Consider the following 26,583-nt stretch of genomic DNA (forward strand, 5'->3'; position numbering starts at 1 on the left):
TGGCAGCATCTCTTATTGCTTCAGCTAATTAGCAAGGTTTAATATTCTATTGGAGATAACAGGCCTGTAGTGCTGGCTCTAAGCTTCTGGCTTTCTATTAAAGTTCTGCAATTGCTCTTTGTGACTTTATAGGAACTGGGGTGATCGGTTCAGCCTTAATATTGATTTCTTCAGGAATTTATTCAGCCTGTGGTTCTGGATGCTCAACGAACTGTGGTGTCAGTTTGGCATTTATTTAAATTTGTCAGGTGTAACAAGCGCTTTAAGACACTTTCTATAGGTTCTGCACATCTTGACATCTGGGTAAAGGCCCATGGGGTCGGATCCCTAATTCCCAAACTCGCTGTAACAGGCACTTGTGCAGCTGTGGTGTCTGCTGCGCGCCATACCTTTATTTATACACTTAATCAGCGATTGCGCTATATGTGATTATTGACCATGGTGTCGGTCATAACATATTGGATTCTATCATTTGACTCTTTTATCAATTTTATTTAACTATGGCTGACCACAGTCGATCCCCCTCACATGATTCTTCTACCAGTAAGGTATCAGGGAAGTCTCGTTCCAGAGCCAAATATACCTCTGGATCAGTTTCTATGTCAGCTGCATCACAAAAGGATGCTGAAAGACGTCAACGTGCTTTGGAAAACCAATTTATTATTTCTCAAAAAAGGGCACAGCAAAGTGAAAGTTTGAAATTTAGCAAAAAATCCTTAAACAAGGACCGAACCACTCACACTGATCAAGCTGGTTGGTCACCTAACGCACCACCTGACACACGGGACATACAGGAGTTATACCCAGTTCCTCCTTCTGAATCGCAACTATCTGTTGCGGGTCCCTTGCAATCCCACAGATCCTCCCATGTCTCTGCCACATTTACGCCTACTGCGGCAGAGCTCCGTCCGGAGGAAGGCATGAGCACCTATCTGTCACAAGAAATGTGTGACATGATAACCCAGACTATTTCTAAGAGCATCGATGCTGCCCTCATTCAATGAGGCATTTTTAATCCACCTAACAGAGGGAACCTCAGTCACAACACATTACAGAATTGGGTCATGCAGGTGGTGAGGCCAGGCTGCAGTCTTATTGTCCGTCCATTTCTCAAGATTCAGGAATGTCCTATATTTATGAGGATGAGATGTCTAAATTTAATCTCTCAGACAATGAGAGAGCCATGCATGACAAGCCTTCTTCTGCAGGTCCACTTCGACATGACTTATTTCCTTCATTATTGTATAAAGCCAAAACTACGGCCAACATGGGGGCCCTCATTACACAACAACAGGAATCTTTGGATCCCCCAGATCCTACAGCTCTTCTGTTCACAGAACCTGTCACAGAACAGGAGGTCATTCCATCGCCTCGCCTTTTCATTGATGTAATCCAACACCAGTGGAACCAACCAGGATCCATTTCCAATCCTAGTTGCATGGACAAAAGGATATATACGGTGGAACAGGAATTGGAAGATCTACTGAAGTTACTGACTGTGGATGCTCCTATGGCGAGTTTGGCTTCATCCAATATCCTTCCTTCGGATTCCATTGACGGTCTGAAAGCTGAGGATCGCAGGACTGAGCTTGCTACCCGCAAAATGCATCATGCTGCTGCATGGGCTATACGGTCGGCCATGGCAGCGTCCTTTTTTGCCAAAACATCATTCATCTGGCTTAAGCAGATGCAATCCCGTGTACCACCAGAGGACATATGTATGAATCAAGATATAAACAAATTGATAGCGGCAGCCGAATATTCTGCAGATGCTATCTTATCATCTGCTAAATTTGCTTCTTGAGCCCTGGTGTCGAATATCACCTCCAGACGTCTTCTATGGCTAAGACACTGGCAGGCGGACATGAAGTCCAAATGGCTGCTGCATCATTCAAAGGAGGATCTCTCTTTGGAGAGGCTTTGGATCCTATCCTGATAGAACGAAAGGACAAAAAGAAGGTGCTTTCACAAGTGTATCAACGGACGGATAGACGGTCCTACTTTCCTTCTTGTAGGCAGTCCTTTCGAGTGCCTACATTTGGTTTCCAAAATCCAGGCTACCAAAGATCTTTTCCTCAGTCCGCAGATAGATCTCTAGACAGGGAGTCCTTCAGAGATCAATTTCGTCAATCACAAACCAGACGTCCCTTTCGAGGTACTGGACACCATCCTTACCGCCGAAACAAGTGACTGTTCCAAAGAAAAGGCCATTGGCAGACGCCTACTCAGGTTTGCCTCCGCCTGGCAGAAAACAACCACAGACGCCTGGGCCTTACAGATCGTGTCTCTCGGTCTTACCTCCAAGAATGTTCATACAATGCTCAGTACGCAAAGATGCCACCAAAAGATCTCTAATGGAAGCCAAAATAGAGCACCTACTGTCCATTCAGGCAATCAAACGGTTCCTCTTCAACATCAGGGGTTCGGCTTCTATTCAATTCTTTTTCTGGTGCAAAAGAAGTCGGGAGGCAGCAGGGCAATATTTGATTTAAAGAAGCTCAACCTGCATGTCAAATACAAGCACTTCAAAATGCATTCCCTGCACACAATTCTGAGCTGCATAAGACATGAGGATCTATTAACTTCGATAGATCTCTGAGAGGCATATCTCCACGTGCCCATCAGACCATCACACCAGAGATACTTTCGGTTTTGTTATTCTGGAAATAATTTTCAATACTGTGCAATGCCTTTCGGGCTGTCCTCCACCCCAAGGACATTCACAAAACTTCTAGATGTGGTGTCAGCGCATCTGAGGGCAATACCCATTCGCATCTTGTGCTATCTCAACATTTTGACCATGTTGTCTTCCCATCATCAGGCCCTTCTGGACCTTCGACTTACGATTCAATCCCTTCAAGATCACGGATTCACTGTGAATTGGGACAAAAGTCATCTGATTCCTTCCACATCACTTGTCCATCTGGGAACACGGATCGACACTCAGATCTGTTTTGTTTTCCTTTCCAAGGAGCGTCAGTCCAGTATTCGCACGACTGTCAAGAAGTCAAGATCTCGACCACATGTTCCCTTGTTGCTCCTATCTCAACTATTGGGGAAGATCATATCTTGCACTGCCATTGTTCCTTGGGTGAGACTTCACTCCCGGCCCCTTCAGTGGCTTCTTTTACCCAGCCAAAGGAGACGCCTCAGCAGCTCCACCAAGCGGATCAGGATGAATCCAACGGTTCGCAAGTCCCTGGAATGGTGGATATCCAGGGTCGTTGGTCATCAACCAATCTTCTCAATGACATCAAGTGGCTAGAATTGAGAGCTGGTCACCTGGTGTTATGTCGTATTGAACCACAGCTGAAAGGTCATCATGTACTGTTGTTGACGGACAATGTTACAACAAAGGCACACGTCAACCGCCAAGGAGGGACACGTTCAAAGGCACTGATGGAGGAGGCACAGGTCCTGGGACTGTGGGCAGAGAAACATCTCTCGCTGTAGGCGAGCCACATTTCCAGGGTGGCCAACACCCAGGAAGACTGGTTGAGCCGGAAAACTATCAATCATGCAGAATGGCAGCTCCATCCACAGATTTTTCAACAAATTCTGGACAGATTTAATCTCCCGATAATGGATCTTTTTGCAACACCAATCAATGTGCATCTTCCACAGTTCTAGGTTCCAGACACCAGGTTCCAGACACCAGGAGCCGAAGGCACCGATGCCCTCAGATGCAACTGGCCACAGGTTCTATATCTTTCCACCGACACTGCTATTACCCAGAGTCATCAGAAAGGTTCTAGAAACAGGGGCAGAAGTCCTTCTAGTGGCGCCTCACTGGCCTCGGAGATCTTGGTTCGCAGATCTAGTGAATCTATCTGTTTCCCCACCATGGAGGATTCCAAACAACAAGATGTCACTGTGCCAGGGAGCCATAGTACATCCAGATCCGCGATGGCTCCAATTAGCCTTATGCATTTGAAAGGGAGATCTTGCAGCAGGAACATTTTTCTGCAGATGTAATTAATACCATTTTGACATCTCGTCGTCCATCGATGTTACGTATCTAAGATGCAACATGGGCTGCATTTTGTCGTTGGGGTTTCTGACAATACATCGATCCGATATCAGCCACCATACCACACATTCTACAATTTCTGCAGGATGGGTTATCTCTGGTTTAGCGGTTAATACTCTCCGAAGACAAGTTGCTGCCCTGGCAACGGTTATACCTGGGAATGGAGGTGATTCTCTTGCTCACCATTCAATGGTACGTAACTTCCTAAAAGGAGCATCCAATATACGACTTCCTCCAGTACAGAGATACCCTTCCTGGGATTTGTCATTTGTATTACATGCTCTCACAACTTCCCCATTCGAACCTATGGACACTACTAGCCTTAAACTGATGTCTTTCAAAGTAGCCTTTCTTGTAGCTATCACGTCTGCTCGAAAGGACTCAGAAATAGCTGCACTATCTGTCTGCAAGGAACTCTGCATTTTTTATCCTGACAGGGTGGTTCTCCGTCTGGATCCCTAAAATCAATTCATGGTTCCATACAGCCCAGGAGATTATTCTTCCGGATTTTTGTCCACGTCCAACACATTCTAGAGAACGTCTCTGGCATACCCTAGACATTCGTAGGGCTTTGTACAGATATATTGACCTTTCGACGATCTGAATCATTGTTCGTATCTTTCAAGCCTAGTTCCTTGAGCACGAAAGTGTCTTCTTCCACAATCAGTCGATGGATCAGAGCCTGCATATCTTTGGCCTATGAACAGAAGGTTCAGCCCAGACCATCTGGCATCACAGCTCATTCAACAAGAAGTGCAGCGACTTCTGCAGCTTGGGCCACTCAGGCTTCGATACTTCAAATTTGTAGGGCAGCCACCTGGACTTCGCCCTCTCCTTTCATACGGAATTATAAGATTGACAAGTTTGCTTCAGCTGAGGCAGCTTTTGGGCGGAGAGTGTTACAGCAGGTTCTTCAACCCGAAGGGACCCTGGACTCTTCAATTTCCCGCCCTAGGGATACTTAGCTTGGGTATATCCCACTGCTTGGACTCTCTAAGCAGCGCACCAGAGAAGGAACATTGGACTTACCTGAAGGTTCCTTCTGGGTGTGCTGCGTGAGAGTCCAAACCCTCCCTTATTTACTTTCAACAGGTCCAGGGTCTGGAGGCTTAGTTACAGGTATCATCCTATCTAGATCCAGATCTTGTTAAGGAACTGGAGCTCCAAGAGAGGATGGAGGAGTGTTTATGCAAATTTAACTCAGTCTCTGGCCAATCAGATGAGATTAAACCCACTGCTTGGACTCTCACGCAGCACATGCAGAAGGAACCTTCAGGTAAGTCCAATGTTCCTTCTTAATAATCAGTTACAGGTAGCTGGATGACCTTCATTTTCTTCCCACACTATCATATTTCATGAGTTTTCCTCTGCACTCCACAAGCAAGATTATCCGTAAGCATTTTAATATCAACCTGAATTTCAGGAGTGCTTGCTGGACTTACCAAATAATCATTTTTGCATTGTTCAGAAAGTATAACTTTTAAAAATGATTGTATGATTACATCAAAGAAAGATTTTAAAAAATAATTTTGTTAAAAGACACTTTGCAAAACCATTATTTTCTGGAGTTCCTTTCATATACAGTGTTGAAATTATTTACCAGCAATATATTCAATAACTTTTTATAAAGCTATGGCTTTACAGACAGAAATGGATAACTGCATCAAAAAAAGTCAATCCATGAGTGCACGTTTTCATGATTGTGAAAACCTCTGATACTAGTTACCAGGAAATCAAACAGTCTTGTAGAAAAATGAGCAATAAAATAATTGAAGTAATTTAAAACAATAAATATAGAAAGAGTTTGTTAGGGTCTTAATTGACCTCGAGTGCCAGTTCCATATCTCTGCGGAACATTAATGAAGCCAGTCCTGAATCCCTGGGTTACTCCCGTTCCTGGCAATCCAAAGCCTTGAGAGAAGACACTACTGTAAGGTACAGTTCCATGGTTGAAGTTCAATCCATAGGGCCTTGTCTGAGTGTTCATGAGAATGATAGGGTTCATATTTTTACCTGGTGTGTTAAAAGCAAATTCTGGAGGTGGACTGCTTGGTTTAGTTGGAGTGGATGTAACATGGTCAGAATTTTCTGCTGCTTTTAGAGATGGCATTGGAATAATGTAATGATCTGAAAGGTTCAGCATATTGTTCCCAATAGGTCCAGTGGCCAAAGTAGGCCTAATCCAGTCATCTTTGAAAATCTGAACAGTCAAAATAGATACTAATGCATTTAACCGATTTGTCACATGTGCAAGTACCATCTGTTCATTGGCATCTCTTCGAATTCTCACATGAACTGATCCAGCCTAGAAGACAAATTAATAAAAGTTCATCAGTCTGTGACATAAAAAACAGATAGACGGGGACAAATGCACAATAAGAAACATACTTCTGAAATGATTTAATACATCCTGCAGTCACTAGATGAGAAACTATTAGAACGTATTTCTTCATTCTTCATACTTGCTTTTTAGAGAAAAAAGTCATTAAAGTGGATAAATACATACCAGTGAACCAAACCCCAATGTCCAGAAGTGCTCATTTCGAACTTCTAGAACACCATCCAAAGTAGAAACCTGGTTCAAGACATAGAAAGTTATTGATAACAACAACAACAACAATAGTAATAATACAATATGACAGTTTGCAATAAGGGGTCCTTTGTGCTCTCTGAGCTTGCTTTTTTTCCAGCAGACATTTCATTATCCTTTATCATTGTTTGTAATAGTTTAATAAAACTGATCTAGCATATTTTATAAATAAGAAGGCACGTTTGTCATTAGGGTGTTCCCACAATTTATTTATTTGATTTCTATAGTTATCCATCTCAGCAAGTGACTCTTGGCAATAAAACATTGCATTGTTTTATAGAACCTAAAAACAATTAAAACCATTTAAACAGTACAAAATAAATATATATGGCACCAAGTAAAAATGTTGCTATGGATGTTAATATAGCCAGCATCTGGGGCTCTTAGCACACTCACACAACCAAGTCTTCATGGCCTTGCAAAAGGCCAACAGGGTCATGGTTATCCTCAACTCTGAAGGAAGAGTATTCCCGAGGGCAGGGGCTATGCAGAGAAGGCATGTTTCCTGGTTCCCACTCCTTGGCTGATAGGACCTGAAGCATGTCCAACTGCCTGACCAGAAACAGTTGAGAAACATGCTTCAACTGGGAGAATACAGCCCCTAACTATAAAGGGCTTTTTAAATATTAACTTACCTCTCGTATAAGTTTGTCTAGCTGTCCAATCACATGAGGCGGTGTCGTCTAAAAAAAGTTTACAATTTCATAATGTAATTTATTCAGCCACAACACAAATGATTAGTAATTAGGATGCTGATAAACTATGAGCAATCAGTATCAAAGAATACATCTGACTACATTATGTGAATGTTTCTGAAAAGAAAGACACATTCAAATATGATTTTTTTAAAAGTTTGGGTGAGTTCACATAAACTTCTTACTAGGAAAATCTACCATTCCCTTCTTGCAAAGGATCTACAAGTTAACTTTCCAGTTAATTTAATTAACCAATTCTACACTGACAGCTACTGAAAGCTACAAAATTTTATCCATATTACTATGATCTACCAAGCCCTGAAGATATGCTAATGTATTGATGAATAACACTACATGTAAAATTAGAAATTATGTTGTACAAAGAAAGCGATTTAGTGGTCACTGGAATAAAGGATAAAGTTGCTCTTAATCTCTATTTTTAAATAACAAATTATCAAGAAAGGGTTTATAAAGCAAGTTCTTTGATGCCAGATCTGTGGTTGTGGTGGTTTTGCTGACCTCAGTAAGCAATGCTGCTTTTTTGGCTACTTTCTAACTGCTAGTACAAAGGTCTTAATTCCTTGCTCACCTGAAGCAATACCTTTCCACTGTAGACACTCATGGGATACATGGTACCAAATGTCATCAAAGCAATAGCTACTGCAGAAGCTGTATCAACTGCAAAATAATTACTAAAAGAAAAAAAATAACATTATAGACATTCCTCTTTTCCGTATCAAATGCCTATTAAATATTATCATTCCCATCCAACAGTACTTACTTAATTTCAATTAACATGTATGTAATACAAAGAGCTAAAGCCCCAGCAAGATCAATTAAGATGAATGGATTCATACGTGGAAGAAAGATGCTACTCAGTCCAGGAATGATACCGCACAAGCTAAAAGTAATAATAAATAATATCAATTAGTGAAGAAAGCTAAGAGGCATCACCCTCTTATTATCCATATGGCTGTAGCTCTTTCTATCTGAAATATACCAATGGGATAACTATGATACCAAAAACAAAACAAATAATAGAAATCTTCATCTGAAATTTTAGAATGCTATTAGAAGAAAAGACAATCTAGAGCTAAGTTTAAAAAAAAAGTTTGAATCCATATAATCAGATTCAATTCCTCATCACTACAGGTGTATGTCAATACATTTTTCCTGGCCACCAAGTGTTTTTTTTCCATTGTCTTATTCAGGATTTTCTTTAAGTACTCTGAATATAATATTCAAATATTAAACAGTCTGATCTATTGGTCTCTTATTATTAATGTCTTACCAACTGCAATTAAGATTTGTATTAATCATTAAATCTGTGCCCAATTTATGTCAGGTTATCTAAAAGACAATCTTCACTCATATAATCCTATCTGAACATTAAGAATGTTTTAGGTTAGGTATACATTTTAGGTACTTTACATGTCTTGTCTGCATACTTTAACAATTTTTATGAGTATGTTGGATTGTAAGGATACGGTCTTTTTCAAGAAACATTTATTAAGGCAGTTTGTGTACCCAATGTTATATTATTAGATGGAATACCAGGACTATGACTATAAGGAAATTCGATACTATTTGATTACCATTTAAGACTTTCATATTAACTCATAAATGGGTGGGAAAAAATATGCCATCTTCCAACAAATGAACAAAATTTAATCTAATATTCTTTTAGCAAACTCAATTATTTTCATATTCTTGCGCTGTGACTTTGATTATAACAATTTGTCAACCTTCTTTATAGTTAATAATTATAGTTTTAAAATAGAAACCAACACCCTTCTGTGAGAAACTGATTATGAACAAAAAAGACAGGAAGATGCCATTTCAATAGACCAAATTTCCACAGTATAACTCCCAAACAATATATATTAGGCAATGGCAACAAATCAAAAGAATTGCACAGTGGCCCACACCCAAGAACTTGAGCTACTTATTTCATTATCTATGTCTATGTCACAGCACAAAGTTGCTAAGAAACAGAAATTTCCAGCTATTTTCAGAGAACTACAGGAATTTAGCATAAGAAAGAACTATTTTTAAAAAAACATGTTTGCTTTTTTTCTGAGTGTTTTAAATTTATTATTGCTTAAAAACCATACTAGGAATTTTCTCTTTCAAAGACCAAATTAATCCCTAGAATTAGTCTATGCAAGCACATTAGGTTTCTAAACAAATACTAAGTGCAAATGCAGATAGAGATGCTTTACCTTCTAAATACCATCTCTACTTAGGAATTCATTTTTACAAATATGGTTTTTTTTTGGACCAGCTGACATGCTTCAAAGTAAGTACCACCCTCTAGCAACATTCACATTGCAATGGCTTGAGAGCACCTATATTCTTAGAAAATAAAATAAAAAAGTAAGTAGCTTCAAGCCAGATTTTCTTTAAAACCAAGAAAGACTATGGTAAGGTAAGCTGGTAGTGGGAGAAAATATCTAGGAAATAAAAGAGGTATGGATATCCTAAGTACCACACCTTGAATTTGGAAGCATGGGGAACCAACACTCCAATACTGGAACAATCTGGAGTGAGCCATGTTGTATACATAGACTGAATCAGAATTTTGATTTTTTTTTTCTTGGCCTGTGGAAAAGCAGTTGTTTTTTATCTGTGCTTTACACTGTAAGAGGCAGAAAAAAGAAGTTTGAAGCTACATAAAGTCCTACAGCAATGTTTTTCAAACTTGGCAAGATGCTCAGTGAGGAATTCTGGGAGTTGATGTCCACACATTTTAAAGTTGCCAAGCGTCCTAAAGTTTCAAGATTATCATTTTTGAATTATGACAAGGAACTACTTCATCATTTATCTACCTGATGGGTGCTTTAACAATGGGACCATTTTGTTAATAAAAAAGTCTGTCCTGCCCATGGAGAGCAACCCCACCACAATCTCAAAATTCAAAATACACCCATCAGTCCAAAGAAGATAACACACACTGTTTTAGAATGTCTTTCTTTCTAACTTACCTCCTAGTGAGGTCTGCAACATGTTCCTGAAGCCAACTTGTACTTGCAGCTGCAGAGAGAAGTGCAATTGTTTATTAAGAGAGCATTCAAAATATCATAAGTCTAATATAATTCTTCTCAAATCTGTATCAAGTTCAACTGTGTCTATCTGAAAATTTTACTTCACTAAATACATTATTTCCTCACCATAAAAAAAAAAAGCCAACATCCCTCTAAGTATTCATTGACTTTTTTAAAAAAATAAATGTATTCCTGGAGTGCTGGGTAAAGGGATTTCCTTTTTTGATTATTGTTTTACTTCAGCATATATTTAAAGGAAGTTTTACCTTTAAAATAAGCCTAAAGGTAAATTTAAATTAAAATAAACAATATATTATTCTACTAATTAAAAGCACAAATTTATAATTATGGTCAAGCTACATTAAAAACAAAGACATAAATCACTATATTATAATTCCAGCATATTCAAAATACTAGAAGAATCACAAGAACAACTGAATAAGATTATTAGAACTTGAAGTCAAGATTATTTGCAGATATTATTGCAAGACTAAGCTGCCACCCAAATCACACATTAGTTACATTACAATGAAATACAAGACCTGAAGAATTTTCATAGGGCATCCTTAGGTCAGAAAGAATTTGGGATGGGACATGAAAGGGCCCATGAGGCTCCCTAAGAGTTCTGCATAATTTTTTTTTCTTGTAAAGAATTTGCATAAAGTGCACTAAGGACTGAAAGAAGATTAAATTGATTTGGGGAAACAAGCCAAAATTAGAGGTAGTCCTCAACCTAAAACCATTTCTTTAGCAGCTGTTTAAAGTTATAACAGCACTGAAAAGTGACTTATGACCAATCCTTGCACTTAGGATCGTTGCAGCATCCCCAATGGTCACATGATCAAAATTCAGGCATTTGGCAACCAACATATATTTACAATGGTTGCAGCATCCCAGCGTCATGTGATCGCTACATGCCACCTTCCCAGCTGGCTTCTGAGAAGCAAATCCATGGGGGAAGCTGGGTTCACTTAACAACTGCAGTGATTCGCATAACAACCATGGCAGAAAGGGTGATAAAGTTGGCTGCGACTCACTTAGCAACTTTGATGCTTAACAACTGAAATTGTGGTCATAGGTCAAGGAGTACCTTTACTTCCTCTTGTTGCATTTTCTCTCTCTTAAAATTGGGTACAGGGCTTGCAGGCCTGTCCATATCTTGCAACTCTTTAACATTTCAAATATGTAGATGTAGAAATCCAAAGTCATTTGCGTAGTTCAGCATAAACATAACCATGTTTTTTACATGAATTTAGTTCAATTAGATAAGACAGTTTCCAAAATCAAAATCATTAAAAGGGAAAACGCAGCCTGCAAAGATCCCCAACCAGGGAGTTAGTACCTGCAATGCAGTTTGGGACCGTAAACGCAGAAATTGTTCCAAATACCCTTTTTCACATTTTCTAAGGTATTGAAAATGAAGATGCCTCTGCTATAGATCTAGTTTCTTCTTAGTCCTTCTGAGTATTATCAAAGATTTAATGGATGGAAGTTGTGTGTTTGGTGACAACAATAAACATTTGACTATTAATTAATATAATATCATTTTTAGCTTTTATTAAATTAAAATATATATTTTCTTTTCAAAAATGTTATTATGTACCTTCAGACACGTAAGCAAATGGTTTGTTCTTAACAGAAAGCATTGTAAACAAGTTGAAAGTGAGTGCCACAAAGGTGCCAACCAGCAATCGACCCCTAAAAAAAATACCTTGATCAATAGAGCATATCGTCAGGTACAAAGAACAGGTATATTATTTATTCTTCATTACCATTAGGCTCCATTTAACTACAGTGGCGATTTTTTAAAGTTTACCTGATTCCATTTAATTATATACAACTTTTATGTAAATAGACAACTTACTAGCTGAGAGATTTATTATGTTTCTGTGCTGCTGTACAAGACTTTCAAAGGTTTTATGGGAATGCATGAGCTTTTAATAGAGAGATGCCCAACACCATGTCACCTGTTTTGTTGGTTTTTTAGTCTTTAATCTATTTTAATTTTTAATTGTTTTGTGTTATCTTTTTGTTATGCTGTAAGTCACCTAGAGTCGTTGAATGAGATGGGCGACATATACATTAATTAATTAATTAAACAAAAAACATCTATGAGCCCAGTTACAATCATAAAAACCCTAAAACTTACAAAAACTATAGAACCCAAAAACTAGACCTCAAGTTTCAATAGCCCTTCAGAAGAGATCATTTTTTAAGTGCTTCTTGATGGCAGCCAAAGTTGGAATCAGCCTACATAACAATGGAAGGCCATTCTAGAGTGGGTGACACTTTCCTGGAAAAGCAGCATCTTAACCTTCTGCCCCAGCACAAAATGGGGAAGCACTTACTGGTGGAATTCTTAAGACTAAACAAGCAAACCCCATTCTAGTGGGTGAACAAGAATGTAACTTAGTGCCAGGTCACAGAGGCCTTTCTAGGTTAACATCAATACTTTAAATTGCAACAAAAACCTGATAGGAAGGAAATGCAAGGTCTATAGCACAGATGTAATATAGTCCCATTGGCAAATGTAAAATAGTACACAGGCCACTTCAATTTTGGCCAGTTGAAGCTTCCAAATTGTCTTTAAAGGCAACCCCACATCGATTGTGTTGCAGTATATAAATAAATGGGGACAAGGGGATGAATCACTATAGCAAGATTTTCTTGCCCCAGCTAGAGCTTCAAATGGCATGCTAGCTGAAGCTGGTCAAAAGTTCCATCATTTGTGATTTCTACTTGCTGCTTAAGTAAGAGCTCAATTTGTGAGCCAGCCCTTCAAGGGAAATGACTCCTCAACAAGAGATATACTGGAGATTCCAGAGCACTTCAATGGACAAACAGTAACTCTGTCTTGCTAGGATTCAAATTTAGCAAGTTGTCTCCCATCCAAACCCTCAAAACTTTCAGACAAATCTAAAATCTAAAACAAAAAAAATACATTTCTTTTAGTAGCCATGGAACCCAAAACTATGATGAAATTACAGACAAGGGCTACATGTGCATTAAATTTAAGCTTTTACTATTTAATATATATCAGACAAAGCCCTTAAAAAGACTTCTGCCCAATTGATTGCATGTATGATTTAAAGTTATCGCTATATAAAATCCATTTGTATCAAACAAGTGTCCCACATCAACAAATTCAAGTGGATTTTTTCATTGACCTAAAAGTCAAGACAGCATTTCATTTTAAGTTTTCTGCTTTAACAGATAAAGTAATGTACTAATGGCCCTATTAATAATGCCAACTTTATATACTTGTAATATTTAGTATTATTTAATTTAAAATGCTTACGTATGAATCTCTGGTTGTTCAACAAATCGTTCAGCACTGAAAAGACACAATAAATCTGTTAGTCATATATGTAGTCCTTCAATGCACCAGCAAGACTTTGAGGTTTACTGTGAAAATATCATACTATCCTTTGTAGCTACTATTTAGCAGCTTAAATTTAAGCAGTACTTAAATTAAGCACTGGAAAGACTATTTACTTTTGACAATGATTAAATAATAAGCACAAGGAAGGGCCGGTTTAGCTCACGCTGGTAAAAGCCTGTTATTAAGAACACAGTAGCCTGCAATTACTGCAGGTTCGAGCCCGGCCCAAGGTTGACTCAGCCTTCCATCCTTTATAAGGTAGGTAAAATGAGGACCCAGATTGTTGGGGGGGCAATAAGTTGACTTTGTAAAAAATATACAAATAGAATGAGACTATTGCCTTATACACTGTAAGCCGCCCTGAGTCTTCGGAGAAGGGCGGGGTATAAATGTAAACAAAAAAAAACAAACATTCCTACCTTTCTTTAAGTATAAAAAGTGCTCCAAGTTGTGCAAGCACCGTAGAAGCAAATACTGCTAGGACTTCAAATCTCTCAAATCTGCAGTTTGGGAAATTAAGCATTTAAAAATCAGTGCAAATAATAAGACTATTAATCAGAAAGTATAATGCATTAATTGAGATGGGTACAGGAAGGTATGCTAGAAAATTAAGATGTGCTATTTACTTTTGCTATTATTTTCTTTTTATTAAAACATTTTAAATGTTAGTGGCATGTTAAGGGAAAGCCAGATAAATTGGGCAGCTGAATAATTTCCATGTATTTTGGAATTATTCTATTCTATTAAATTCTATGTTTTAATTCACGCCTAGCAATAAGGATGTGATTGTTAGGGAGCATCACTCATAAACAGTTCTGATTTTTCATGCAATTTAAAAAACAAAACAAAACCAGGTTGGGCGCCCTAAAGTTTGGATAGCTTAATTTTAGCTTTGTGGCAGGTAGGATTATTTTATGTTACTGAGGTTGATGAAAAGCTATGTATTCTCTGCTATCTGTTCATACTGAATTTGCAAAGGCTGAATAAGAGGCGAAGTGTTAACTTAGGTTTGGCTCCTCTCTTGGGGACTTCACAAAGATGTCCTAAAGTTATCTCAGCAACAGTATGGATGTACTTCTTTTGTTTGTTGCAATTTGGTATTTATATTGTTGTTTTTATCCTTGCTATATTTTATAATGTAAAATTACTTCATATAAGTAGCTTAAATAATACATTTGTATGACAAGAGCAAATTATAAAATCTTATACAACTGATAAAAGAAAATGGCTCTAAAAGAAGGAGATAGCCTATAGATACCAGTTTTACTATCCCTAATTAAAACAAAACCTTGCATATTACAGCTTCATTTAGCTACAGAATTTTGAACTCCAAGACATCAGAGATTTCAAAAATACAGATTATATTAAACACATCTAGTGAGAGATGTAAAAGGAAATTTCCATTCTTGCAAATTTAAAAATGCACTTTTCCCTTTATGTGACAAGAAAGATTTACTTCCATAAAGAGAGTAAAACTATATAAGGGCCCCAGCATCTACAAAAAACTGCATAGAGCCTGACCTGTTGTATCAACCACAGACTGGTGATTTCTGGGATGGTAATATCGTATTTGATTAAATGAATTTAATATCCATATTTCAAATTAGCACCCTTTAATTTCTTGGGCACAAATCAGTACAATATTAAACATTACATATAATGCTCTTTTAACGTGTGCATTACAATTTTCTTGCATTTATAAAATCTCTTTATAAACAAAATTGATCTAATAAATTAATAACATGTTTATTTCATAGTAAAATAATATTTTCAAAAGACACAGAATATTAATTATCCAACTTACCCAAATGAATATGAGGAACTAGGCTTCTTCATCATCACCCAATAACTTATTAAACATGTTATTAAGCTAAATAAAAAAGGAAGCAAAAATGAGAAATAACAGAAATAAGAGAATGTAGCTATTAAAAATTATAAAAAATAAATCCAGCATTTCAAAATTTAATTGTCATTTAACATATTGATGAATTGCCAATAATAAAATAAATCCTTAGTTTAACAGCCTGGGAGGTCGGTATATGAAATATGAATCTTTATTTAATCCAAATTCATGTAATTTTCATTAAAATATATAATTATGTCATTATGTAAATGAAGTGGATTGATATAAATAATGCAGATCAATGAAAACTGTCTAGACTATTTCAGAAACAATGGACATGGTACATTAAGTTCAAATGATGCCCTGACAAAAAATTGTCTCTTGTTTCTAAAGTCCGCAATTTGGGTGCTTTCTTTCCAGTTGTGACAGATTTTCTGTTTAACTGTCTCCTTAAATCAATTAATGCAGTGGTAATACCTATATATGTTTAGTCAGAATTAAATTCCATTGTGTTGACAGACTTACTTTTTTATAAGAGTACTGCAATCTCAGTTAATGTAGGGGAGTATGGAGTTAATCTTGAAAAGCAGGAGTGTTTATGTAAACACCAACTCAGTCCTGATAAAGAGGAGGGGGTGAAAATGAAATTCAAGATCACCCCGCTTTGATTCTCTTTGGTATATGACAGACCAAAGAGAAACCTATTAGGCATACAAGATTCTGTTATACTTTACAGTAATATAATAGTGTTCCAGTGGTTTCTAGAACCAGTAGATATCCAGTTGTTTCCTGACCTGGCCTATGTTAAGGGACTGACAGGGATATTTAAAGGCTTGTCATTTATTTAAAAAGCAAATAGCAAATATTTATTTAAATATATTTAAATATTTATTTAAATATTTATTTAAATATATTTAAATATTTATTTAAATATATTTAAATATTTATTTAAATATATTTAAATAGCAAATACCATCAAGCTGCATAGAAAACAAAAGTAGGGATTAAAGACAAAATGTACTGCTGTCATAATGGGATTTAAGCATGCTTAAATCTCCTTTGATTGCAGACCTTTGAAAAAATGTCTATTTCTGTGCTGTATGTGACAACAGATAAAAGTGGGATCTGTTTTTATAGACTTATCTCCTATGCAATGAAAAGTCACTTAGGTTGCAATCCTATATCACATATCTGGCCATCCAATCCACTTAATTCCATTGGATTTAATATTAAATAGATTAAAATGGGACTGCATCTTACCTAACTAAGAGAAACAAGATTTATTAAGGAATATTAAAAGATTTTTACCATAACCCATGGATTTGGATAAAAGGATTTTTTTTTTACAAATGTTACAAAATTAACTGAGGAATTTAAAAAGGAAACATACCTGAAAAGATCAAAGATTGTTAGATAGGTATATGCAGTTAACGCTGTGGAAAGAAGATGGCCATTTTACTGTCACATAAACAAATGATGAAAATAATTTAGTTAACCTACCTGTAAGTAAATAAATGTACTGTTGCTATTAATAAACAATTGTTGGGCTTTATGCAATTTCCTATGGAATAAATATGCATCTATTAAATAAATCACAAAGCTTGTCAAGGAAGTTGTTTAGGCCTCTGGGACTTTTTCTTGTATGGTGGCATCTGTCAAGGTTTGGAGGTTTTTTGTGAATTTTGTTTGGGAGTTTGCAGGTGTGAATTATTGCGAATAGCATAATAGTGGATATTCAACAGAGAAGTTGGTGGATTTACTGCTAGGGTTTCAGAAGTTTTGTATGTGCTGTGAGATGGAGGAGTGCAGAATGAAGACTGTTGGAGTTAAGGTAAAGAAATGAAATATATGAGTAGCAGATTGTTGCTCTTTGGAGATTCATGGGTTCTTGGTGAAGGGTAGATTGTTCCTTGCATAAGACAGAGGTGTCAAAGTGATTATGCAAGTTACATTGTTTGGCAGAGTCATAACTGTAAAGAAGTTCTTAAGACAACCCAAGGCCACTATTGTGGGAAACCTTAGTAACACAAAGCAGGCAGCAAGAAAATTAAGGGAAGAAGCAGACTGTTACAAAATAGATTCTTGAGAGCAGAAGAGCATCTCTCTTACATTTCCACCCCTTAGATCAATGCCTAGAGCAGGAGTAAGAAAACATTTGTCTACCAACTGTCACATTTCCTTAGAGTAATGTTCAATATTTTCAGTAGGTTTTTAACTATTTTAAGTTTTTATATTCAGTTTTCAGGTTTTTTAACGTTCTATGTTTTTAATTAATTAATTAATTAATTAATATTTATATATATATATATATATATATATATATATATATATATATATATATATATATATATATATATATATATATATATATATATTTGTTTTCTGAGGTTTTCGCGGGTGTTTGTATGTAGGTCTTTGGTTATTCGGGTTTTCTCCCGCGTAAAAAAAAATATATATATTTTTATTCCGCCCTTCTCCCGAAGGACTCAGGGTGGTTTACAGCCAGATAAAAACATAACAACAATATAAATACAAGATAAAATACTGTTTAAAAAACTTATTCAATTTGGCCCAGATTAAGATAAATTTAAAACAATAAAACCCATTAAAATTAAAACTATATAAAATCTAAAATCCTATGCCAGTCCTGCACGAATAAACAAATATGTTTTCAACTCGCGGCGAAAGGTTCGAAGGTCAGGAAGTTGGCGAAGTCCTGTGGGAAGTTCATTCCAGAGGGTAGGGGCCCCCACAGAGAAGGCCCTTCCTCTGGGCGCCGCCAGCCGACACTGCTTGGCGGACGGCACCCTGAGGAGTCCCTCTCTGTGAGAGCGCACGGGTCGGTGAGAGGCAATCAGTAGGCGGTCCCGCAGATAACCCGGCCCTAAGCCATGGAGTGCTTTAAAGGTGGTAACCAGCACCTTGAAGTGCACCCGAAAGACCACAGGTAGCCAGTGCAGCCTGCACAGGATTGGTGTCACATGGGAGCCGCGAGCGGCTCCCTCTATCACCCGCGCAGCTGCATTCTGAACCAACTGGAGCCTCCGGGTGCTCTTCAAGGGGAGCCCCATGTAGAGAGCATTGCAGTAGTCCAAGCGAGAGGTAACAAGAGCATGAGTGACCGTGCATAGGGCATCCCGGTCCAGGAAGGGGCGCAACTGGCGAATCAGGCGAACCTGATGAAAAGCTCTCCTGGAGACGGTCGTCAGGTGATCTTCAAAAGACAACCGGCCATCCAGGAGGACGCCCAAGTTGCGCACCCTTTCCATCGGGGCCAATGACTCGCCCCCAACAGTCAGCCGCGGCTGCAGCTGACTGTACCGGGGTGCCAGCATCCACAGCCACTCCGTCTTGGAGGGATTAAGCTTGAGCCTGTTTCTCCCCATCCAGACCCGTACGGTTTCCAAACACCGGGACAGGACTTCAACGGCTTCATTGGGGTGGCCTGGGGGTGGAAAAGTACAGCTGCGTATCATCAGCGTACAGTTGGTACCTCACCCCAAAACCACTGATGATCTCACCCAGCGGCTTCATATAGATGTTGAACAGGAGAGGCGAGAGAATCGACCCCTGTGGCACCCCACAAGTGAGGCGCCTCGGGGTCGATCTCTGCCCCCCTGTCAACACCGTCTGTGACCGGTCAGAGAGATAGGAGGAGAACCACCGATAAACGGTGCCTCCCACTCCCAAACTCCCCAGCCGGTGCAGCAGGATACCATGGTTGATGATATCAAAAGCCGCTGAGAGATCTAATAGGACCAGGGCAGAGGAATAACCCCTATCCCTGGTCCTCCAGAGATCATCCACCAACGCGACCAAAGCCGTCTCCGTACTGTATCCGGGCCGAAAGCCGGACTGGAACGGGTCTAGATAGACGGTTTCATCCAGGTATTGGGGTAATTGATGTGCCACCCCACTCTCTACAACCTTCGCCACAAAGCGAAGGTTGGAGACCGGACGATAATTTCCTAAAACAGCTGGGTCCAGGGAAGGCTTCTTGAGGAGGGGTCTCAACACTGCCTCTTTCAAGGTGGCAGGAACAACTCCTTCCAACAAAGAAGCGTTGGTAATCCCCAGGAGCCAGCCTCGTGTCACTTCTTGCGTGGCCAGCACCAACCAGGAGGGGCACGGGTCCAGTAAACATGTGGTGGCATTCAACCTCCCCAACAACCTGTCCATGTCCTCAGGAGCCACAGGATCAAATTCATCCCAAACAATCTCAACAAGATGATTCTCTGACCTCTCACCTGGATCTACCCAATTTTGATCCAGACCATCCCGCAGCTGAACGATTTTATCGTATAGATAACCACTAAACTCCTCGGCACGTCCCTGTAATGGGTCATCCCGTACCTCCTGTTGAAGGAGAGAGCGGGTCACCCGAAACAGGGCGGCCGGGCAGTTATCTGCCGATGCAATGAGGGAGGAGACGTAGAAATGTCTCGCGTCCCTCAATGCCACTAGGTAGGTCCTACTATAGGACCTAACTAGTGTCCGGTCAGCCTCTGAAGGGCTGGATCTCCAGGAACTCTCTAGGCGTCTTCTCCGGCGTTTCATCTCCCTCAGCTCCTCGGAGAACCAAGGAGCTGATTGAGACCTACGCCGGGTCAGAGTCCGCAAAGGCACGACACGGTCTAGAGCCCCAGCCGCGCCGGTTCCCAAGCCGCGACTAGTTCTCCAGCCGTGCCATGGGCCAGATTCTCAGGGAACGGCCCAAGCTCCGTCAGGAACCCCTCCGGGTCCATCAGGCGCCTGGGACGGAACCAATGTATTGGTCCCGTCTCCCTGCGGTGTTGAGTGGCAGTCCGAAAGTCCATACGAAGGAGAATGATCTGACCATGACAAAGGCTCATTAGCTAGGTCTCACAAATCCAGATCATTCAACCACTGTCCAGAGATGAAAATCAAATCCAGCGTACCTCCCCCAATGTGAGTAGGGCTATCAACTACTTGCGTCAGGTCCAAGGCCGTCATGGAGGCCATGAACTCCCGAGCTGTTGTCGATGACATGCCAGTCGATGGCAAATTAAAGTCCCCCATGACCATAAGTCTGGGGGTCTCAACTGCCACCCTGGCAAGCACCTCCAACAGCTCGGGCAGGGCTGTTGTCACGCAGCAAGGAGCCAGGTACGTGACTAACAAGCCCATCTGACCCCTATGGCCCCACTTTACAAAGAGGGATTCACAACCGGCAATCTGAGGAACAGTGGTCTCCCTCGGTTCTAGACTTTCCTTAATAACAACCGCCACCCCCCCACCCCTACCTTGGGCCCTCGGCTGGTGGAATGCTCGGAAACCCGGTGGGCACATTTCAACAAGGGGCACCCCCCCTCTGTGCCCAACCAGGTTTCCGTAATGCCCGTAAGGTCCGCGGAGCCCCCCTGTATAAGATCACAGATTAGGGGGGCTTTGTTAACCACGGACCATGCATTGCACAACATCAGCCGAAGATCCAAGCCCTGGGGATACTGGCCGCTCGGGGAACGGGAAAAGTCTGAGGGGCCGGAGCGCGCAATCGCTCTTAAACAGTGGGTGCGCGTACCTGAACATGATATGGTCCCTCACTTTCGCCATATCTGCCCCTCCCACTTACCGTGCTGATGGAACATTCCTCTGGAATAGAATAATGCACCTCCTCCTTCACCTCCAAACCTGATGAAATATCGCCACGAGTATTTGCAAGGACTGGCTTAAAACTCCCCTTAAAACTCCCCTTAAAACTTCCCTTAAAACACTTAGTTAAAAATCCCCTAAGCCTCCTATTTTTGGCATGCCACTTCTTTTGTTTGTATACTGCCCAGAGTTCCTCTATGAGGGAGATGGACAGTTTCTAAATATAATAAATAAAGATTACTTTACAGTGAGAGGAAGAGTGAGTCTTGGTACCTCCAGACACACTCAAGATCATTAGTATAGAACTTCTCCCTCTGAAGACATAAAACTGTGGTCTCAAGAAAATTGGGTATGAACATTTTAAAATTATCCATGTACTATGCAAATAAAAATGTAGACCCATCTTCAGTCACGAACACATACAACATTAATCAAAGACATTACACACTGCTATTCCTATCTGTAGCCTCCTTCAATGTTTTATCCCCATCCCCACCAAAACAAACAAGACATTGAGTTGGATGGGTATATCTGGGTATGTGATGGGAGTCATTATGTGGGGTTTTTCATACAGAAAGTGAAAATAAAAGTTTTAAACTGCAAATCAGTCAATATGGCCTGAGTCTTCAGACAAAAAGCAATAACAAGGAACACTAAAGATCATCTGTGCTGCATAATTTAAGAATGACATAGACAGTCTAATATATAGGTATCCCTTGGTTAATGATCACTCATTCAGTGACTGTTTTTTTTTAAAAAAAATTTATTTACATTTATATCCCGCCCTTCTCCGAAGACTGAGGGCGGCTTACAGTGTATAAGGCAATAGTCTCATTCTATTTGTATATTTACAAAGTCAACTTATTGCCCCCCCAACAATCTGGGTCCTCATTTTACCTACCTTATAAAGGATGGGAGGCTGAGTCAACCTTGGGCCGGGCTTGAACCTGCAGTAATTGCAGGCTGCTGTGTTCTAATAACAGGCTTCTTACAGCCTGAGCTACCACGGCCCTTTCAAAATTATGTGCTGAAAACTGTGCTGAACAAGTGGAGCTTATGACTGGTTCTTAAAGTTCTAACCATTCCAGTACCCCCATTGTTATGTCATCACAATCTGGTCATTTGGCAACCAATGATGGCTGCAGCTTACTACAATTACGAGAACACAGTTTGTGGGCCACCTGCACATCCTCCTGCACCCTCCAAGCTTCACTGCATTTGCACCTTGCTTCTCTGGCCATTCATGCATCTTTCCCCACCCATCAGCAGCCACTTCCTGCTTGCCAGCCTGTTTACAAGCCATCTGGGAATTGCAATTTCCTGCCAACTTTTACATTGACTGGTTGTTAGAAGCCAGCAGGATTTTGTGACAAGGTGCTCATTTAATGATTAATGATCCATGATCCTGACTTAACAATGGCAACGGAGACTGCAGGGATTGCCGTCACTAAGCAATGCAGGCATAAATCACATTGTGTTTTACAAACACGTCATTTAGAGACGGAAATTCCAGTTCCAAATTGCAGTCATAATGCAAGGACTATCTGTACTTGCAATATTTTTTTCAATTCTTAAGACATTTTAGCACAAAGTTATCATAAAGCATGTGCATCCAACTAATAGAATTGTGGGCATCAATAAATGTAAGCAAAATTTTACATTTAGTAGAATTAATTTTGATTCATCTTAATATCCTTGCACAGTTTGAATAAAGCAATCGTCAAGGGAGAAATAACAAGAATGACTTTAGGAACAGAAAAAAGTTTTTTAAATGCTAGCAATCAATGATGCTCACAAATACAATTTTGTGTCAATATTAAACCACTTTTGTATATCTACAATCAACTCATTAAAAGAAGGATAACATACCTATGCTGTTTGTAGAACTACACCACATAAGCAGGAATGCAGTACATAATATATTTATTGCACCAAACAGTAAGATCTTCCATGACTGTAAATGACAACAGTTGAAACAAGTTTAATAAAGTGGGTTTTATTGGGGAAAAAACCCAATAATCTACAGATAAAATATTGAACATTCAGCTCAGGTTTCCCATGGCTTTAATCTCTTTGCTGAAGAAAGAATGCCAGAGCATAGTCTAGGATCAATGTATTTATAATTTTTCAAATAGTGATTTATTGACCAACAGGTAGTCCTCCGTTTATGACTATTGGAACCAGAATTTTTCTTGCTAAGCAAGGTGATTGTTAAGCGAGTTGTGCCCGATTTTACAACCCTTTTTTGCCACTGTTAACTGAATCACTACAGTTTAGTGAATCGAGCTTTCCCCATTGACTTGGATTGTTGGAGGTCTGCTAGGAAGGTCATAATTGGAAATCAGGTGACCTTACGACACTGCAACTATGGTAAATACATGCCAGTTGCCAAGTACCCAAATATTGATTTTATGACTGTGTGGATGCTGAGATGGTTGTAAATGCAAGGACTGGTTAGGGTTAGGGTTAGTCACTTTTCTTAGTTCTGTTACAGCTTCAAACAGTCATTAAACGAATGAGTCAAGGACTACCTGTACGACTAAGTACAACAGCTTTTTCTCTTCAGCATTACACAGAGTTCCTTGGCCCAGAATACTATTTGTTAATCAAACTGAATAAAAATAAAACAAATACATGTTGGCAGCTGCACTATTAACAAGGAAAAGTAAAAAAGACACAGATTTAGATAAATTAGTAGATATAACAAATAGAAAAAGCTAAATCTCAGATATTCACAGCTAATGAAGAAAATACTGACTGGAACATTTTCCCCATTTGTTTATTTGTCAGACTGATATTCTACTTCTCATTGGCACATAACATTCAACAGAGCTAAAATAAATAACAATAATATATTATGTAATGCAATGAAAACTCAATTAAATCCTATTAAAAAATTCCAGAAAATAATAAGAATAAAATCTCAACATGCTTCCACCAACCAAAAACCACTTCCATGTCAAAGGCTTGCTTATAAATATTAAGCATATTTCAATCTCTCTATCCTACAATATTGCTCAATAAAACAGTATGTTAGATGTATCTCATAACATAGAAGTTACAGTTATCATGCAATTTACAAGAATAAAAAAAAGTTTAAAGTAACAAATATAAAAAAGTATAGGAGAGCAACTGGAATATGAAATAGGTTAAAAGTGACTGAGGAACAAATCAGAGTCACTGATTCTGTATACATGTTTAAGACTTTTTAAAAAATAAGCATCTATGTATTAAATTATTTTCTTGCCAGTAAATGAAAACACTTACCCTTCGATCAGCAGATACTGTTCTAAATTCCTGTGTTAACTTGCCTAGAAGAGACCGCTGTGATTTGCGAAACAAATATATTGTTCCCTACAAACAAGATAGCAATAGTTGTTTACTAAATTTTCTACTTTTAATTTTCCTAATTAAAAACACTCCCAGGCTATCTAGTTCGATGAGCCAAGCCATTCCTCCAGCCACTGCACCACACCTCCTCTCAGGGAAACCCCACACATCGGATACAGCGGGCTGCAATCCAGCTACATTTTCCCCTTTAACATGAAACAGGGCTCCCAGGGCAGCAGAGATAACTAACGAACGAACTGCCTTCTACACACACTCGGAGCTTTCTCCGCAGAAAGGCTTGGATTCTTCCCTTTGGAAAGCTATTCTCCAGCCTTGACAGCCACCTTTCCCTGCTGCAGGGAAGTCGCCTCCTTCAGAACTGGGAAGCCGGTCAACGTCCCACTCCTAGAATCCTCTCACCGTTGCACCACGCTTGACACCGACTCGCCACGCAGCCTTCGAGGCCCCCAACCACCGCCCCGACTCCCCAACCGCCTCCCAAGATGGGAACTCACCATATTGCGGAACGAGCGGCTCCCAACGGGGCCGGAAAAGGCGGGCGCCTCCTGTCACCAAAGAAAGGAGTAGGAATTGAATTAGCTGACGTGTAATTGGCCGACCCCGGAACTAAACAGGAAGTGACGTAAGTCGTCCCGCCCTCGGCTCCCGGCTCGGACCCAATCGAGGCAGAGAAGGCGGTTCGCCTGTGCCGGTGTTCCGTTGTCTCGGAAAGGCGTGCGCGATAACCGCGGTAGCTACCGATGAAGTTTACGTGGGATCATTTCTCGACGGGGGCAAACCCGTTATTTCGGGATACTGCCCGATAACAGTGGTAAGAATGCCTTGTAGCAACGGTGGACCTGCAATTGGAAATATTAGAGCGGTGGGTACAATTGGCATCTAAGTCAGAGGTGGGGAACTGTGGCCCCTTTTATGGTTGGGAGTTGAAGTCCACAAGTCATAAAAAGGGCCATAGTTCGCCTCCCCCTGATCCAGGGGTCTCCAACCTTGGCAACTTTAAGACTTGTGGACTTCAACTCCCAGAATTCCTCAGCCAGCTTTGCTTTGCTTTGCTTCGCTGGCTGAGGATCTCTGGGAGTTGAAGTCCACAAGTCTTAAAGTTGCCAAGGTTGGAGACCCCTGATCTAAGTACTCTTTCAGAATTCCTCGCACAACCTAGAGTGCTCCGTAAGTGTTGGACTATAATTTCCAGTTGGTAGCTCCCTGGGAATTCTAAGGAACTGTAATTCAGCCTAATTGGAGGGGACACCAATGGAGGTGCAGGGTGCAGTCTCTCACGGATCTGGCTGCAGCATTTAAGAAGCTGCAATTAAAGCTAGTCATAAAATACAAGGTGAAAATGACTGTTTTGTGTGCAAGTCACAAACCCGTTGACCGTATCTTAATCTCGCGTGCTGGAATAACAGCAAGCGTGTAACCTGGAATTAAGGAATTTCCCGACAGTGAGAACGATTGATCAATGAAACAAGCATGCCTTCCGGAGTTTTCCAAGAAACACCGGACCACCGTTTGTCCGGTATGGTATAAAGACTTCTGCTTTTAGCAGGAGGTTGGACTAGATCTCCAAGGTCTCTTCCAGCCCTATAATTCAGTATCAGGTGAGGTTGTGCATCACAATAACAAAATTTAGACTTAAATGACTTCTGATTAATAGTTCTAGGAACCCTTTGAATGAAAAGACCTGTGTTTTGCATGCCTTTGAAAAGTATTCAAGCCACGTTTTAAAGCATACTGTTTCAGCTGTTTTGTATAAGCGGACTGAAAATACTGTTCGTGCATGATGCTAATGTAATCTGTCCTTCGATAGGACTTTTTCTAACAGCTGGTTTTCCTAGTTCTTAAAAGCAGGAAAGTTTACTTTTCTTTTTATATAATGTAGTATTCGCAGTCTGATGCTATCCAAATAAGAGTGCCCAACGAGCACCAGAAAGCTTTTTATTTACATTTTAACTCTATAGTATAAATGTCTAAATAGTGACTAATATTCCGATGCCCCAAGTAATAGCCATGCAAACTTGTATTATTGTTAAAGAAG

At 39.7% G+C, this 26,583-nt stretch overlaps 1 protein-coding gene across 3 annotated transcripts; it reads right to left on the reverse strand.

The window, feature by feature from the left end:
* Positions 1-5,540: 5,540 nt before the first annotated feature.
* On the reverse strand, positions 5,541-25,112 carry SLC30A6 (solute carrier family 30 member 6). Of its 3 annotated transcripts, none has more exons than XM_058164874.1 (14): positions 25,043-25,112; positions 24,465-24,551; positions 23,067-23,151; positions 16,975-17,017; positions 15,546-15,611; positions 14,161-14,241; positions 13,658-13,693; positions 11,963-12,057; positions 10,300-10,348; positions 8,097-8,216; positions 7,905-8,007; positions 7,256-7,303; positions 6,537-6,605; positions 5,541-6,335 (listed from the first exon to the last, which is right to left on the reverse strand). In XM_058164874.1, the coding sequence occupies exons 1-14, from the start codon at positions 25,043-25,045 to the stop codon at positions 5,838-5,840; spliced, it is 1,383 nt and encodes a 460-aa protein (XP_058020857.1). In that variant the 5' UTR covers positions 25,046-25,112; the 3' UTR covers positions 5,541-5,837. The 3 variants fall into 3 exon arrangements, with proteins under 3 accessions (XP_058020857.1, XP_058020862.1, XP_058020859.1); XM_058164879.1 differs by lacking the exon at positions 25,043-25,112 and adding an exon at positions 24,948-25,013; XM_058164876.1 differs by lacking the exons at positions 24,465-24,551; positions 25,043-25,112 and adding an exon at positions 16,110-16,202 and having other exon boundaries at positions 23,067-23,152.
* Between the last annotated feature and the right edge of the window lie 1,471 nt (positions 25,113-26,583).

This window comes from Ahaetulla prasina, chromosome 1, assembly GCF_028640845.1.
Source record: "Ahaetulla prasina isolate Xishuangbanna chromosome 1, ASM2864084v1, whole genome shotgun sequence".
Lineage (NCBI taxonomy): Eukaryota > Metazoa > Chordata > Lepidosauria > Squamata > Colubridae > Ahaetulla > Ahaetulla prasina.